At 40.3% G+C, this 17,478-nt stretch overlaps 1 protein-coding gene across 2 annotated transcripts in view; it reads left to right on the plus strand.

Annotated features, from left to right (window-relative positions):
- Nucleotides 1–17,478, plus strand: part of pdgfrb (platelet-derived growth factor receptor, beta polypeptide) — a 32,178-nt gene that overhangs the window by 7,470 nt on the left and 7,230 nt on the right. The window contains exons 2-16 of one of the 2 annotated variants that reach the window (XM_051954739.1): nucleotides 228–276; nucleotides 4,064–4,145; nucleotides 4,758–5,075; nucleotides 6,400–6,657; nucleotides 7,292–7,422; nucleotides 8,075–8,240; nucleotides 9,919–10,099; nucleotides 10,802–10,917; nucleotides 11,069–11,192; nucleotides 11,344–11,555; nucleotides 11,869–11,963; nucleotides 12,087–12,219; nucleotides 14,782–14,886; nucleotides 15,169–15,279; nucleotides 17,301–17,457. In XM_051954739.1, coding sequence (XP_051810699.1) covers nucleotides 4,097–4,145; nucleotides 4,758–5,075; nucleotides 6,400–6,657; nucleotides 7,292–7,422; nucleotides 8,075–8,240; nucleotides 9,919–10,099; nucleotides 10,802–10,917; nucleotides 11,069–11,192; nucleotides 11,344–11,555; nucleotides 11,869–11,963; nucleotides 12,087–12,219; nucleotides 14,782–14,886; nucleotides 15,169–15,279; nucleotides 17,301–17,457 — 2,156 coding nt within the window. In that variant the 5' untranslated portion in view covers nucleotides 228–276; nucleotides 4,064–4,096. The remainder of the gene's footprint in view (nucleotides 1–227; nucleotides 277–4,063; nucleotides 4,146–4,757; nucleotides 5,076–6,399; nucleotides 6,658–7,291; nucleotides 7,423–8,074; nucleotides 8,241–9,918; nucleotides 10,100–10,801; nucleotides 10,918–11,068; nucleotides 11,193–11,343; nucleotides 11,556–11,868; nucleotides 11,964–12,086; nucleotides 12,220–14,781; nucleotides 14,887–15,168; nucleotides 15,280–17,300; nucleotides 17,458–17,478) is intronic. The other variant, XM_022189490.2, reaches the window with a different exon arrangement.

A 17,478-nucleotide genomic window follows, 5' to 3' on the forward strand; every position in this document is an offset into this window, starting at 1 on the left:
CAAAGTCCTGCTGGTCAGAGATACATCGAAAAGCCTGACATCCTGCTACAAATGAAAACTTAAGAAGACAAATATGGCCTGTGCATTTATTCTGCTCCATGTACGATGGAGTAAATGTCCGAGAAAGTAGTTCAGTCTTAGTGACAGATCAAATTCTGTCTTATCTGAGCTATAATTGTTTGCATTGGAACGAAGTGACCGTTAAATTGGAGATGTTTGTTTTGCAGATCACGGCTTCCTGGACACTTCAGCAGAGTAAACATCACCGTCTGTGATGTAAGACTGAGTATGCACTCCTTCTGCTGTCCCACTCTGTGCTTTGATGTGGTGTTTCCCATAAATTAGAACCCGTACGTCTGCACGCTCCTTTAGCTGTTTTTTCCACTGTCTGGTGCTGTGTGCTGTTTTCTTGTGGCGTGTTCATGCTTTGTCATTGGTCTAATTGGTCTGTTCTTGAGTTCAGTTGTGTTTTCCTGCTTGTTTTTTCTCTTTGTTTGCACTTTGTTTTCCCCTCATTCCTGATTGAGAGTTTACGTCTTTTCTGTGCAGCTTGTTATTTAAAGACGCTTTCCCCCTTTGTAGAAATTTCAGTGCAGTTGGTTTTAAACTCATTGTGACGTCTCTTGTTGTCTCTGCAAGTATTCGGTTTGTGGTTGTGATGGTCTGCTGTGTCAGTGATGCATCACTGTTTTACACCCACATAAGGCCAGAAAATTTCCCCGTACAGGATGTCGGCGCTCTCCAGCTGCACTTCGGGAGGCTTTTTGGGAAACGTTCCCTCTTTTGTTATAGATTACACTTTTTCCTCCTTTTTCCAAGTGCAAGCTCTCCTCCCTTGGGATTCACTCAAGCAAACAGTTGGCTGCAAATGCGGTTCTTACAGCAGTTCCCACCTCATTGAGGACTGCTTTATCATTGCCAGATGTGTAAATGAAACATGGAGCTACAGTATATATAGATAATCCCAGGAGTGGCATTACAGCCTGCTGAGGGACTGGCGTTTACACACTGTATCCTAAGGCAGAGCGTGGGCTGCGTGCATCCCGCTGATGTCGACTTCAACATTTTTCCTCGTTAGCTGGTGACACTCTGAGTGTAGCAGGGTTGTTTATGAAAACCGGGAAGGGTCAATCAGCCACCAAATTCCCAGCATCTGTGGGAAAGCTCATACAGAGTGATAACAATTCATCCTTCACGGTGATTACTGTGCCATCCCTCACAACAACACTGTTTGTTTTTGTCAGACCTCCAAGATTACAGCAGGAATGCAGGATCTCATTTCAAAGATTAAAAAGACAATAATAAACATCTGCTTTATGGAATTGTTTTTCAAATCGTTTGAGGTCCTCGACAGAAGTGCATTGACTGAGAACCACTTGACTCAACTTAATTTATGGACATTGCGGACATCTCTTACTGTAAATGACTCTGCTGTTATTGTGGTTCAAACAAAGAGCAACCTTGTGGTTCAGGGCTCACAATGCTACCGAGTGTTTTTATTAAAACCACTGAAATGCTGCCAAACCTTCTTGGCAGATTCACAGGTGTCCTGACCCTTTTAACGCTCCATAACATTGTTTGTTCCCTTCTTGCACAAATGATATCTATTTTTCTGACATTTTTTGAATCACTCTAAGTGTACAATCACACCCACAAAGCTACAACTTTGATGTTCCTGTTGCATGTTGTTAAATCCTGAATCTCCTCTAGCATAGTTTGCTATTGTAGAAGAGGTCGTCTGGCTGCATTTAGCCCATGATCCTAAAAGGTACATCCCATTTTTAGGGTCAGATTCCCTCAAAAAAGCCTCCACTCATAGTCCCCCATTGGTCAACATGAAACCTTATCATGTTGCAGTAGCCAAACATTATTTTTCCGCCCCTTTCAAAGACCCTGAAAAACACCTAGGGTCTTATTAAACAAAGGCGGTTTTCTGCTGTTTCATCTTAGATGTAGATTCACATCCTGCAGTAGCCCTTACTGTTGCAGTTTGGCTTCTTTTAGCGGACATGCATCAGCATCCAGTCAGAGTACGGTTTGTTAGTTGTCTTGCTTACCAAATGACACGTGACTTCGGTGTCACTACATTTGGCTCACGTCGCTCTAAGTCATCGCCACTGACACTGAGGTCTGCTGGTACTTGTTGAGCGCTGATGTACGGCTTCCTCAGTGGACGGACCCCTCGCTGCTTAGTGCCGGGGCCCCCAGGGATGAGGCGACCCCGCCGCTCCTGCCGTCATCACCAGCAGGGTCCCAAGTGTATCGGCGGTCCTGGGAAAGTTTCAGAGTAATACTGTGGGAACGTGAACTGTACACAGACACCAGTGACAAAAAGGGGAAACGGGGAGAGGTCTGTTTCTGTGTGTTGGTGGCATATGGAGGATGGAGGGGGCTGGGCTGTAACAGAGCATGTGCGTTCTGTATATACATGCAGCATGCAATATGTGCCAGGGAGAATGTTTATGTGTGCATGCGTACAACGAAGAGGGGAAAAAAATAGTCGGTTTCGCAGTGCCTGCTTCTCCGTCAAGCCTTTTTTATTAGAACCAGGAGGCGGGGGAGGAAATGGATCAGTCATGTTTTTGGAGCAACTCAAGAGCTTTGAGCTTTTCGTTTTGGGAGCGGAAGTGCCAAAGGCAGTTAATTTAGAGAGACAGTGAGTATCTGGTTTAAATAGTTGGTTCTGGTCACAGAACTTTTTGTAGCTCACCACCCCTACCAGCTTAGATCAGATTATTGATTCCTTTTATACTTGAAAATGTAGTCAGTTAAACCATGATACAGTTAGATAGATTCAGTAAAGATTAAATGGCTAAAACTGAAAAAACAGCAGTTCTAGATAAAATGGAGAAATGTAGTATTGTGTTTTATTGCATAATGCATAGAGATACTCCAGTTTCCTAAAATAGGGATTGTAAATTTGGAGTGGCTTATCAAGCAAAAATGTTAAATGGGGCAAGATTTCTCAAGATACATTTCGCAATTTTTCCACTGGCTTACTCCTTCTCTTCCTCCTCCACCCTCGCTCTTCCCAAGACTCTCTCTTCCGCCCTCTCTCTCTTTCCCACCCTCTTGCGTAGAGGCCTGTGATCCATCCTTAACTGTTTCCAGACGTCTGTGTGCTGCAGGCTTTAACCCCCATCCCAAACATAACAACAAACCAGCCCTCCCCTCTTCCATCTTTTCCTCTGACCTGTAACTGTGAAATTAGAACTTTAAGGCCTCCGTTAACGGTGGTTAATGTTACTGATTGCACGATGGTGAGCTCCAGTGACCTCAGTAGGTGCTGAAACCTGCGACGTCGATATGACATCAGTATACCGCAGGACATCCCATGAGTATTCCAAAACCATGGCAACCTTTCAAAACTGCAAGTGCACTCCTCTGTCAGCGGCGTATGTGAATGCCCTCATTTTCACTTTTGTTTACACCAAAACCAATTAATGGCTCAGCACGGCTCTAGAATAGCTTGGACGCAGCATTGTTGCCAGCGAGCGTGTTGCAAAAGCTGCACACAGTGACCCGTTTGTTAGTGGGCAGAATGCTGGTGAACCGGGAACAAAAAGAGCCAGACATTGTTGCTCTGTCCGGGTGCAGCGAGGCATCAAATACCTCCAGAGTGAGCTGCATCTGCACCTCAGATTGCGTGTGTGTGCGTTACCATTAAAGAGAACAGTTTGAAAACAAACTCAATGCTTTTTGCTTGTTTCCTTTAAGTATGAGTAGGGCAATTTTGTGTCATTTTCTCACATTAGTAGCAGATTGTTCTGACATGATTTATTTTCTCACTTGACTCGAACCACTGCAGCTCATTAGGGCCGGAATCAATCCATCATGATATGAAGCTCATCTCTCGTGGACAGATGTAAACACTAGTGGAGTTTTATTTGGGATGACCTTACTGCTGTTTTCTTCAGTTCGACTGAACTTATTGAACATTTCATGGGCAGAATGATCTTTGTTTTGTTTTTTCTTCATGACTAAGTTGAGGTGGCATGTGGGGTTTTCCAGAAACAACACACTGAGTTTCACTGGTGCTCTTATATCATCTGTTTGTTCACAGAAGAACAAATAAAAGTGGTAGAAGGCTTCCACCATGAGGAGGGTGACGGGATCCACGCTTCGCCTGACAGTTACATTCACAGGTGAGAACTCAACAAACCAAAAGTGAAAATCTGCAACAAAGATAAAGATAGGTGGTTTTTGCAGGGAAGCGAGCAGCGTGATGCCAAGCTTAGGTGGAATACATTTTGCAATTAAAGCAACCTGATACTGCTGAACTGCTTTTCTTTCTTCTTACAACATATCCAAATATTTTACATGATTGAACAGGTCACAGCTTATGTCTCACAAATTTGCAGGACTTGTAGGTAAGACAAAGTTGTACTTGAACTGGACAGGGTATTTTGAAGGGTTTGTTTTGTGTTTGCACAGTTATATTGTCAAAGATGTCCAAAGAGTCTTAAAAAATAAAGAATCATTTTTGGATTCATTTATTAGCTGATCAGTCCGTGAGATAATGTAACACTTTGATTTAAAGCACTGAAATGCCTTGAAGCTCACCTCTGCCGTTTTAAATACATCTGTCACTGACATGGTGTCATTATTCTCCCACTAATCTGCTCCAGACAACTCATATCCTTCATCATGCAGAGATAGAACAGGATCTACCTTACATTGTTGATTTAACCTTTGACTTCATGCTGCCGTCTCTCTGACCTCCGTCCTGACCTTTTTTCTTGTTGTGCAAATTGCAGCTCTCTTATGTTTCTGCTCTGAGCTGTTCTGCCTGGAGATCACACCTGACGACAAAGAGCTGGTCCTGGCTGAGGGCTCCTCTCTCAGCCTCACCTGCTCCGGCTCTGGGGCGACGACCTGGGAGTTTAAGAGAGACGACGTGCCGTACTTCCAAGTGGAAGAAGTTCAAAACGGCCGTCAAAGCTACCAAGTTGTGCAAACTGGCGCCACGTCCAGCGTTCTGACCTCGTGGAACGTGAGCTGGAAGCACACAGGCGTCTATCAGTGCATTGATCGATTCACTGGAGAAATGAAGGAGGTGGCTGTGTTTGTCCCAGGTGGGGCCCGGTTTGTTTACCCTTGTTTCATTTTCCAAGTGTCATAGTTTGTAAAAGCTGCCTTTTATGAAAAAAAAAGAAAACTGTCTTCTTATCTTTTGTCACATTACTGTCTCAGTTCCTGAATGCAAATCAGGTTTTAACTATGTAATATGTAATGTCAAACTTATAGAAAAAAGTACAGTTTAAAAGGGTAATGCATTTGCTAAAGATCTTATGAAAACATTCAGATTTTTGAGTGAGCTGTTGTGAACAGTGCGGGAAAACTTCCAGGATGACGTTTGCGGAAGAGTCATTAGGAAAATACGTTGCTTTCTCTTTGTGGAAGTCACACTGTAAAAAATAAAACATTTTTTACACACTTTCCCTCAATTATAAATAATGTCTACTAAATAAATAAATACACAATCAAATAGCAAATAATATTGTAAAAATAATAAAACAGATCAAAACTGTAAATAATGTGCACCTCAAAAATCTGTACTTTTTAAAATGATAATTTGAATGTTTATTTTTACAGTGTTTTGCTATAAAATTATTATTTTTCATTGTATTTAAGTCACTAAAAAATACCAATATTTAAGAAAATATTTGCCATTACTAAAAAGAAACATCATTTATATCAAGATGGAAGAATAGTGAATAATTTATTAATTTTTTACAGGTTTTCCCTGTTTTATTAAATTACAAATAAAATCTAGTGAAATCACAGAAAGTTGTTTACATGTTGTCTGTAAAAACAAACAAAAAACTGTATATTTTATAAATGGCAATTCACACTTCTATAGTGTTTTATCAGAAAATTATACAAATTTTTATTTTATTTAAGTCCACAAACAATATCAATATGTTGCAAAAAATGTGTTACTGTAGTTATTTGAAGAAAAAAATCTGCATATTATAATATTGTTAAATTACAGATAAAATGTAATATATTTTTTAAAGTATTGATTTACATGTATACTGGAAGAAAAAGCATAAAATAATGTCCCCATGAAAAATGTGTATATTTTACAAATACTAATTGGTTCTCTGTGTGATCATAAAATACACATTTTCACTGTGTTTTTATTTGCAAAAAAAATTATTTTAAAGATGTTTGCGCCGCTTTTTTCCTGTTTTGAATGTTATAGTATTTCTCCATATTTAATGAATGTTTCCTAGCACACTTGCATCCAGATTTTTGGTGTTTTTTTTTTTTTTTTAACATATTCTTTTTTTTACAGTGCACTCTGTAGGATGTAGAGCAGATTTGGGACACATCAATTGTGTGAGTCATTATTACTGTTACATGTAATAAAATGAGTCATGTATCTCTCCCCAGACCCTGACGTGTGGTTCGTAAAAAGCTCCCATGGCATGGTGGCAAAGACCAGTGAGGAGAGCACCATCCCCTGCGTGGTCACCAACCCAAACATCAGTGTCACCCTGTATGAGAGTGACTCCGAGCAGCCCATCAGGGGCCTGTATGTCCCCAGTGAGGGTTTCAAGGCGCCGCTGGAGGACAGGGCGTATGTGTGCCGTGGAGAGCTGAACGGGGAAGTGAAAGACTCTGAGGCCTTCAACGTCTTAAGCATTGCCGGTGAGTACTCAGGTTACAGTTTGCTTGGTGCAACAGTTTGTCCTAAAATGAAAAATGTGGTCATTATCAGCTCACCCCCACGTGTGCCGAAACTCCAGAGAACCCACAAATGCTCACAAAGAGTCGGCCCCTTTAATTCAATCCCAGCCTCCACCCAAACTGTTAAAATTAATGAATCTATCTTTTTAAAGCGCTATAAAAAAATCCCATAAAGTATCCATCACATTTCTACAAACAGCTTATGCTGAATAATGTGGTTTATTGAGAGTCCAAAAGTACAATTCTTTTCGTTTTTTACCACGTATCCTGGATGGTGAGAAAACTGGAGGATGTACAGACAACCTGAGTTTTTTTAGAAAGAAGAAAACTGCTGGACTTTTGGTCTCAGAGTGCAGTAAATTGACTCTGAAAATGCTGCACAAGCTGTTAACAAAGAAAAATTTGCAGGACATTTAGTATTTGTGGTTGGGAGATTAAACTACAGGAGTTCTGATGAATAGATTAAATTGTTGAATTTAAAATACTGGATTACTGATTGATTAGTGTTGGCGCCGGTGGTTCTACATGTTGTTTTGTTAAAATCACATCACCACTTCTTCCCTCCTCTCCCTCACGCTGTGTCTTCTCGTCCCAGTCCCAGACGCCCTGGACGTCTACATCAATGCTTCAAAGATGATCCTGAAGCAGGGCGAAATGCTGACAGTAAGCTGCACGGTGCATGGAGTGGAAATCGCAAATTTTTCTTGGGACATCCCCGGCGGAGACGTGAGTAGGAGGATAGCAGAACAGGCGCTTTTGTTCAGCTAATCCCTTTGTGATCACTCTCAGGCTTCACGGCCGAGCCCAAATTGTATCAAGATGTAGAGACACACCTCAGTTTTTATCCTCCCGTGAAGCTGTATGTACTCACAACACATGGTGCTTAATTACTGGGGACGTTCTCTATTTCAGTTGTGTACATGATGTTTCTGACATTTTTGCTCAATGTAATGTTATTTAAGTGGGCAACTGTCCATCCATTAGCATAGTTATCCTGTAGAAGATTGCACTGGGCTGGAAACTGTTTCAGCAGATTTAAGGTCTAATGCAAAGTGACAGACAACTATGCATGCAAACATCTGACTAAATTAGAATCAACTATTATCCTAAAATGCATGTCTTTGGACTGTGAGAAGGAAGCCAGAGCACTCAGAATAAAACCTACTCATTCACAAAGAGAACACGCAAAGTCCACACAGAAAATCTCCAGCAGCTTCAAACCCAGTCGCTCTTCTTAAGGGGCCACTGTGTGATATCCAGGGTTATATTCCCTGAAGATCAAACATCTATTTCCATTAACTCATTGTGCAAATGTTGGATTGCTTAATCATGATGATAATAAAATTTACCATCCTTTTCATTTTCCTCTTTCTTTAAGGCAAACAAGGTATTGCCCGTGACAGAGGACCTGTCCTCCACGAGCATGCGTTCCTGCCTCATCTACCCTCCTGCCAGGTTGGCCCAAGGTGGAAACTTTGTCTGCAATGTCCACGAGGGAATCCAAGATCAGACGGCCTCTGCCAGCATCAACATCACCGTGCTCGGTGAGACAGACCTCACACACACGCAAAACTAAAACAAACTGATGCTACATAGATTATTATCGTGTTCCGCTGACAGAGAGAAGGCGGCTCACTATGTAAACCTTTTGCAAGTTAAGACGGGAGAGGTGCTGCGTTTAAAGGAAATGAAGGTCACTTGTATTTATTTCTGTTCCAAGTGTGAAATAAATCTTTGACACAGTGCGGCTGCACTGAGTGATACCTTGAGAAACAGACCTTCAAATCAAACAATACTGCAACTTTAAATTTAGGCTTGAGCTACATGTGTGTTTACATAAGTGAGATTTGACTTCAAACAATAACATATAGAAGGTTGACGTCCAAGCAGCTAAGTAATGTTATGAGTGGCAGATTGAGAGCCAATAAAAGCAAGATTCACCGTAGTGAACTTTTTCTCCACACTCTATCTCCTGACGATCCCTGAATGAATTTTGTGTCTGTGAAGGCTTACTCTCTCTGCAGTGAGGTGTGTCATGTTTATGAAACCCTTGAATCACTTGAACCTCTGCGTTCAGTGGAGACAGGAGGCCTGGACGGCTTAGTGGTGCAAACTGGACATCTCGGTGGAAAAGACACATAATGTCTGGCCACAGAAACCCAACAATGAGCAGCTGCATTACAGTGCTTTAGTAAAGACACTTGTAGAACGGAGGAAAGCAACAGCTCATATGGACTGCTGTGAAGACTTGTTCTGCAAATCTTGTCAGATACTTGCCCTTTTATAGTAACCTTTATGTCTTTGATTTTGATCTGCAATAGTCTCACAATAACAACACTGGAGCCAGATGTTCACCCCTGGGTTTGGAGAAGACCAAACACGGAACTAAAAGAGAGTGAATCTTGGCAAAAACAAAACCCTGAATGACTGCTAGTGCAGCTCAGTATCTTGTGAAAATGTGAAGATTTTACAGCTTTGTGCAAACAAGCTCACAATATCACTTCAAATGTGATACTAGAATAGAGCAGGAATACTTTATCGATCCCCAAGATGGAATTCTGTTGTCACAGTAGCAAGCAGAAAGAGCAAAGTCAACACCATCACAACAGAAAAATTAAAATCTAATAGAAAAAATCTATATATTAGAAACATATACACTCAACAAAAATATAAACGCAACACTTTTGTTTTATGAGATGAACTCAAAGATCTAAAACTTTTTCCACATACACAATATCACCAGTTCTCTCAAATATTGTTCACAAATCTGTCTAAATCTGTGACAGTGAGCACTTCTGCTTTGCCGAGATAATCCATCCCACCTCACAGGTGTGCCATATCAAGATGCTGATTAGACACCATGATTAGTGCACAGGTGTGCCTCAGACTGCCCACAATAACAGGACACTCTGAGCAAAATGCTATGCTAGTGTAAAATGTACTGTGAATAAAAAAATGTCCTGTAAACAGCAGTGCAACGTGCAAGTAATGCATATTTAGTCATATTTAAATATGTCAGTATTGTTTTAACAGATTGATTCGACAGTCCCCAAGAATGTTAGAAACTTAATTATTGCAGGCTTAAGACTTGCATCAATACATGAAGCAAGAAGCAGTGTGTGAATTTCTGGGTGATTTAGTTTTTTATTCAACATAAACATGATACTCTTGGTGCACTGTTTGTTATGTTGCTGATGGCTTATGTATTTTATGTTTTATTAGAACGAGGCTTCGTGGATGTGAAACCTGCTCAGCATCAAAATATTTCAGCCAAGCTCCAAGAGAACGTGGAGCTGAGAGTGGAGATCGAGGCCTACCCTCCTCCTCGGATTCGCTGGACCAAAGATGGCGCCACCATCAGGGGAGACAAAAGCATTGCAATCGGACAAGAGCATGAAACAAGGTAGAACATCCATGTGGGGTCTGACTGGCATCACACGCTACAAAGCAGCTGAAGACCTTGATGGAATTAAACTTAAAATTAGCTCTGGACGTCTGATTGGGCGTCAGCCTCAGCATGCATCGAGCTCTTGTCAGTCGTCACCAGATAAGGGCTCCACAGAGAGAAACACGATCATCTGTAGAGGGCAGGACTCCATCATTCATCACACAGGAACAATAAGCACAAAGTCCCTCTCACAATTCACAAATGTCTTTCTGACAAAATGCCAAATAAAGTCTTAATTGCAGGATTTGCTTTCACACATGTTAAAAATCCACCAAAATCAATGAGAAATATCAACACTTAAAGTCCTGATTCACAGAAGAAACAACATACAAGAAAGAAAAGCATCAAATGTGAACATGAAAAAAAATTCTTAGGCATTCTACTGAATTTGTTTTTCAGTTTGTTGGACATTCGGAAGCCACTTAATATGTGGAGAATAGAAAGCACAACTTGTTATGCAGGATCATAAACCATATCTAATCAAGTTCATGGCCTCTCCTGCCTGTCTTGGATATAATCATGATCCCAGATTTCTCCAAACAAATATTTGGCAGCTCTTACACAAAGTAGGAGAGAGAAAAGATCAATACAAGACTCTGTATGAGTTCTGTATTTTAAAAATTCCGTACATTTTGTTCATTTTTTATTCTTCCTCAGGTACGTCACTGTGCTCACCTTGGTGAGGGTGAGGACGGAGCAGAAAGGTCTCTATACCGTCCTTGTTATCAACGAAGACGACACAAAGCAAGTGACCTTTGACTTGGAAGTCCAAGGTGAGAAGAAACTTAGAATGAATCCAGCTTGTAGGGTATTGGTGGTGCATTTTTGGCTCACTGTATGAACGTAATAGAAAATAACGGAGGACAGATTCTTGTTTTTTCCGAGTCAGTGATGATTAATGGCTGCTGCATCCCCTGTGTGTAGTTCCCTCCCAGATTAAAGACCTGACTGACCACCATCTCCCAGGGAAGAGACACTTGGTGACCTGTGTAGCTGAGGGGGTCCCAACCCCGACCATCAAGTGGTACAGCTGTGACAGCATGCTCAAGTAAGTCACGCCAACAGCTATCCATCACTGAAGTGTCACACAGGGAACACTAGGGGGCTGACCGTGCACACACATTCATTTTAGTTGCAAAGTTACCGCTTTGACTTCACCCTCCACTGCTGCAGCTCTTGTGATTTCCCCCTTGGTGCAGGTGCAGCAACCAGACGGATGTTTGGCAGCCGCTGACGCCGGAGCCGGAGGTTCTGAGCATCCAGACCAACGTGAGCTACAGCCAGTCACGAAAAACCAGCCAGGTGCGCAGCCAGGTGACCTTCCAGAAGCCCCAGCAGGTGACAGTTCGCTGCGAGACCAACAACACGGCAGGGCTCGTCGACAGAAGAGACATCAAACTGGTGTCCAGCAGTAGGTGTCACGTGAATTTCCAAAGTACATGTTTACATTTTTCACTGTGTAAATGTACAGTTTGTGAGACTACACAAAGACATGATACTAAAGTCTGAAAAGTTTATACTTTCAAGACACACTGTAAATAGTAAGACTGGATGGTAGTGTACCTGAACTTGAAATATGAGTCTCTCTATAACTTTTATTTAGAAGATTATTGCAGACGTGTTTATGTTGAAGGCTTATGTCTGCTGAGAATGACAACTTGGTTAAATGTTCTCTGTTTGACCTTATTTCTAATGGGGCTGATGTTCTGCGTTGCCTGTTGTAGCTCTGTACTCCCAGGTGGCAGTGTTGGCTGCTGTTCTCGCCTTAGTGGTCATCATGATCATGTCCATCATCATCCTCATCGCTGTATGGAGGAAGGTGGGACAAACTTGAGCATCTTTTTTTGGATTTCTCTTCCCAATTCACATGTAGATGCAAATTTTACTGAGTGAAAACTGAAGTGATGTTCTAATGCGTATTTTTCTTTTCTTGCGTTCTTAGAAACCTCGCTATGAGATCAGATGGAAAGTGATCGAGTCTGTGAGTCAGGACGGACATGAGTACATCTACGTGGATCCCATCCACCTTCCCTATGACCTGGCCTGGGAAATGTCCCGAGACAACCTCGTGCTGGGTGAGTCTTTGTGCAAGAAGGAGGAGTGATGAAAACTGGTGTACAGATTTAACAGAAGTGTGAGAAACTACTTACTGAGCCTTGAAATTATTATAAAATGACAAATCATTTAACCTTGAAGACACCAACAGGTTATTTTTATCTCGAATCATCAGAGGCTTTCTGCTCGACCGTTTCTGATTTGCTGGAAACTTTCTGAATATAAACTGTTTGTATTCAAAATTGAATTTGTGAAATTTTAGATTAATAGGTCAAATACTTTCCTAGATAATGTTTTTTTTAATGCCCATTAATCCACTTCCTGCCTTTTTCTTCAGGTTTGCATAACTATATCTCAGAAATGATTAAAGATAAAAGCACAAAATGTTCCCCTGTCACTTGTCATTGTGTCGTTGATTTATAATCTATAATATTGGACAAGTAGATTTAATAAACTTTAATTTAAAAAAAAATAAGCTGTCATGAAAAGTCACATCCAGGAGCACACAATAACAAAACAAGCATTTTGTGATAATATACATATAGAAAAAATAAAATAAAATACTTTTTATTGAAATCCTTGGTTGCAAATAACAGAAAAAAAATATTTCTGTTGAACTTTCATAATCTGGAGTTTCAAAGCAGTCCTCCAAATACTTTGCTTTACTTTTTTAATGTGTTAATTTTTTGAAATTATTCTAAAAAATTGATAATTTGCAATTGAATGACAACAAAGGGAAATGTGAAAGTCATCAGTTTATTAGAAATCTATCTACAGTTAATGAATAGAATAATAAAGATTGATAAAGTTTGATGAAAACATTTTCATGGTCATCCGAATTAATATCCCAGATAGCAAACTATGGGTGAATCAATGTTGAATCTATGTTGAGACCTAACGTAGAAATTATACAGAAAGGGCAAGGTTGATAAAATGTTGAGTCAACATTTGCTTACATAGATTACATGTTTGCAAACATTAGATTCAACATTAATTAAACATTAACCTGTCAAACATTTTAATTAAACCAAAATACAACATAGATTCAATGGTATCTTTTAAACACAAACTTCAATGTTAACAAAATGTTGTTGAATCAACGTTGATCCAGCCATCAGTCTTCAACCGTAACCACAATTCAACCTTCTTAACCCTAATTCAACATTGATTTAACATGTTTTGCTATCTGGGTAAAGTGTGATTTATGGTTGAAAAGCAAACGTTGACTCAACATTTTATCAACCTTGCGCTTTCTGTATAATTTCTACGTTAGGTCTCAACATAGATTCAACATTGATTCACCCATAGTTTGCTGTCTGGGATATGTATTTAGATATTTTGCAGGGGGAGCTGGAGAATCCAGGTGCAGGCACAGAGAGACAGGCAAATTGGTGAAAGCAGGAAAGGTGTTTTACTTAAGCAGAAAACTAAAACAATACATAAAGAGAGAACTGAACCGGGGGAACTAAACCAAGCTACTACTGACAAACACTATGGACTCAAACGGATGATCACAAAACTAAACTGAATGGCAGAACTAAGCTAAGGACGGGTACTCACAACCAGGGAAAAACTAGACAGAAGAGACAGGGAAGGAAGCTCAGGGAATCCAGGTGGAGAGGAGCTGAGTCCTAAAAGGGGAGAGGGGGTGGGGGGTGGGGGTGGGGAGTCATGGAGATAATCAGCAGGCAGAGTGCAGGTAGAGCAGGAGGGCGAGTGGCAGGGAGAGAGAGAGACATGAGGGAGAGGTGACAGACAGGGAACCAAAAAGGCAGGACGAAACCAAAACAGATCAGGAAACAAGAAAAGAGGAAAAAGAGGAAGAAAGACAAGGGCCAGAGCAAGATCCTAACAAGATATTAAACTGCTTCTGCTTACTCTGTTCATTGTTGTTGTGTTAAGTTTATTAAATTGCTCACATCATGTTTTATTTGACTGTCTATGAATGACAGCCTTTGTTGTTTATAAATGAATAATGTACTTTATTGTCTCTTTTATAAATTGTTGAACAACTTATGAGAGCATTTATGACCATTTTTTTTAGAATCTTGTGTCCTCAAATGTACACAAAAAACTGCATCCTCAAATGTGGTACAGACTTTCGTCTTTGTTAGTTGTGACTAAAACTTTGTCCCTGTCACGTTTTATTTGTCTGTCTCGGTCTGTAGGCTGCTTGTTCCTCAGTTGAGAACAGACGGTTCAAACTGGAGCTATCACTGGGTGGCTTTAGGGCCGTGGGTGGTTTGGGTCTTCTGGGCACAGTCACCTCTAGAATACTAAAGGAAGTTTGTTAAACTTCTTTTATTGGCTTCACTCCTGTGTCACTTTTAAAGCTCCTTTGAAACTTTTATGTCTGATGACAGGCTGCTGGTAGTCAGCTGCTCCCCTTAATAGCGACACTTCCCACGCATTCCTCAGCTCAAGAAAAATAATCTACTATAAACAAGTTTCTTATCTCAGCTTCCTTTGGAAAACAAAAGAAATCTGCAAAATGCTAATATTCTGATGAATGGAGCAGCTTCTCATTTCTTTTCAGGTCTAATGTGTGCTGCATTCAGACTCTGTCCCACTTTGTGTTTCAGGTCGCACTCTTGGATCGGGAGCATTTGGCAGAGTGGTCGAGGCAACTGCTTACGGTCTCACACATTCCCAGTCCAGCACAAAAGTGGCAGTGAAAATGCTGAAATGTAAGACACACAATGTAAAAACACAGCAGAAAGCCGCGTGCGTAATTTGCGTGAACGACACAGAGACCCCCGCATGGCTGTCAAATGTTGTGACATTGGTGCCATATTCCTGTGAGCCTGCTGAGCTTTAGTTTGGTCGCCAGCGCGATTCAAGCTTCAGCCCGCAGGTCACCGAGCAGTTTGGCAAGAACGCCGTGTATCTTGTTCTCCGTGTTCTCGGTTTTCCTGGTCTACCTCTCTCTGCCCTACTTTTATGCATCTTTCTCTCTGTCCTTCATCCAGCTACAGCCAGGAGGAGTGAGACCCAGGCACTGATGTCAGAGCTGAAGATCATGAGTCACCTTGGTCCTCACCTCAACATCGTGAACTTGCTGGGAGCGTGCACCAAACATGGTGAGCCCTGATGCTACTCTGTGGTAGAACACGAGGATTTTATCATTTGTCTGGATATTGGCAGCATATCAATGAAAACTGTACTGGCGTATGGGTAAATGCAACATGTTTGGGTTCAGGGACATGTGCTGCTTGTTTTGTTCTTTTTATTCCTTTAATTTTGAACTCACGATAGATTTGCCATCAGAACAATCTGTAAAGTGAATGTGTGTAAAGTGATATAAGAACAAAAGCAAATCTGTTTCTGACCTCCCACTGACGTTCATGCTCTAAATCCTCCGACAGATGACAGATATTAGATGTAGTGTCAGAATAATTAGCTTAAAAACTTTAAACAGGCTGTTGACAGCTTTTTCCACAATCTAGTTCTAACCTTTATTGTTACTTTTGATTTTTGATTTTTAGGCTAAAGTGAGTTTTTTTTTTTTAATTATCTGCATTATATAATTCAGTTTACATTGAACTACAGATATTGAATCATGGATTTTGTTGGGTTTAAGTGATTGTACCACCTTTTAAACTACACTAATGATGCAGGTTTTTGTATAAAAAAGTCTATTGACTTGCACTATTGCAAGTATAAGTGAAGTACAGTTTGTTTTCCATCCTGTTCTACAAAGTAAAGCGGCAATAGAAGACCACTCTGCATCTAGTTAGATATGCCATTTTAATAAATGCAATATTTAAACTAAATGGATTGATCAAAAGATGATTTGATATCAGTTCATAAAGTAAAAATTTTAAATTTCTCATATTTTCTTGTGGATAAAGCGGTGTATAGAGAATGGATGGATGGATATTTTCTTGTCTTATTCAGCAGTAGACATCTTTTTGCATTGTGGGGATAAAAGTGAAAACAAAAGAGATTTAATGTCATGCTAAGAATTAAAAAAAATCAGCTCGAAATTCTATTATCTAAAAGCCACTCTGTATATATTACAGGATATTAGTTGCTTTAAGTTCATGAAATAATTGATAGCTAAATCAGAACATGCAGATGATTTTTTAAATTGATTTAAATCTCTGTAATGCAGCCTAATAGCAAGAGATAAAACACTAGTGCACCTCAAACAATCAGAATATCTGGATTTTTTCCCCTGTAGTTTTATTCAAAATGTCAAACTTCTGAACAGTATGTTTATTTATACACTCAACACTTGGTGGGAATTTCTTATTGTGAATTATTGCATAATGAAATTAATTATTAACTCATTATTTATTCTACAAATGTCTAAAATGGAATGTTTAAGAATGTGAAGAATTTTCATTTTACAGTCTTTAAATATTTACATGGAACAAAAACATAAATGCAGAAATCAAATGGTTTTCTTTTGTCAAAACTGTGAACAAATTGTTTTTAAGCTCTTTAATAAATGACAAATTATCTAGAACTGAGTTAATTCACACATCCTAGTCAGGTGTGGATTTAAAGGACAGTGTGACCAGCAAGCAGACACTCCTATAAACCAGTGACTGACTATGAAAGTCCACCTTAAAATGAAGCTTTGTTGAAATAACACAGATGACAAGAGAAAGGCAAGAACAGGCTGCTGGATGCTGGATGTCAGTTAGTGCATTAGTCAGCCCCTTAAATTTCCACATCTCCTCAATCTTGTCCCCCAAAATGTCCATCAACTTTGCCAATTCCTTCGAGAGTGCAGGGACAAGATTCCACCATCAGCATCAATACCCTCAGGAATTCTATGTGTCACCGATGTGTGACTCAATCCTGACTTGTGATTTCTGGTCCGTGACATCGATCTGCCCTTTATCATTTCCAATAAATTACATATTTGGTTGTCTCATCCGTTCTGTTGTCGAGATGGTGTGCTTTAGAAGAACAAATACTGGTTCCTCTGTTTTTAGAAGAATGGATAGAATTTTATTGAATAATTAACGCTTCATTTGCGTTTTTGTTCGGCATGTTTGTGTTTGTGGGAAAAGTGAGTGTGCCCTGTATCTCCCTACAGTGCTTTTAGGGAAACCTTCAAATGAAACTTTTCTTCCCTTTGTCCTATCAGGCCCTCTGTACTTGATAACCGAGTACTGTCGCTATGGCGACCTGGTGGACTACCTGCACAGGAACAAGCACACCTTCCTGCAGTATTACGCTGAGAAGAACCAAGACGACAGCTGCCTCATCTCCAGAGGAAGCACCCCTCTGAGTCAGAGAAAAGGGTGAGAGGAGCAAATAAAATG

The sequence above is a fragment of the Acanthochromis polyacanthus genome, chromosome 10, assembly GCF_021347895.1.
Source record: "Acanthochromis polyacanthus isolate Apoly-LR-REF ecotype Palm Island chromosome 10, KAUST_Apoly_ChrSc, whole genome shotgun sequence".
NCBI lineage: Eukaryota > Metazoa > Chordata > Actinopteri > Pomacentridae > Acanthochromis > Acanthochromis polyacanthus.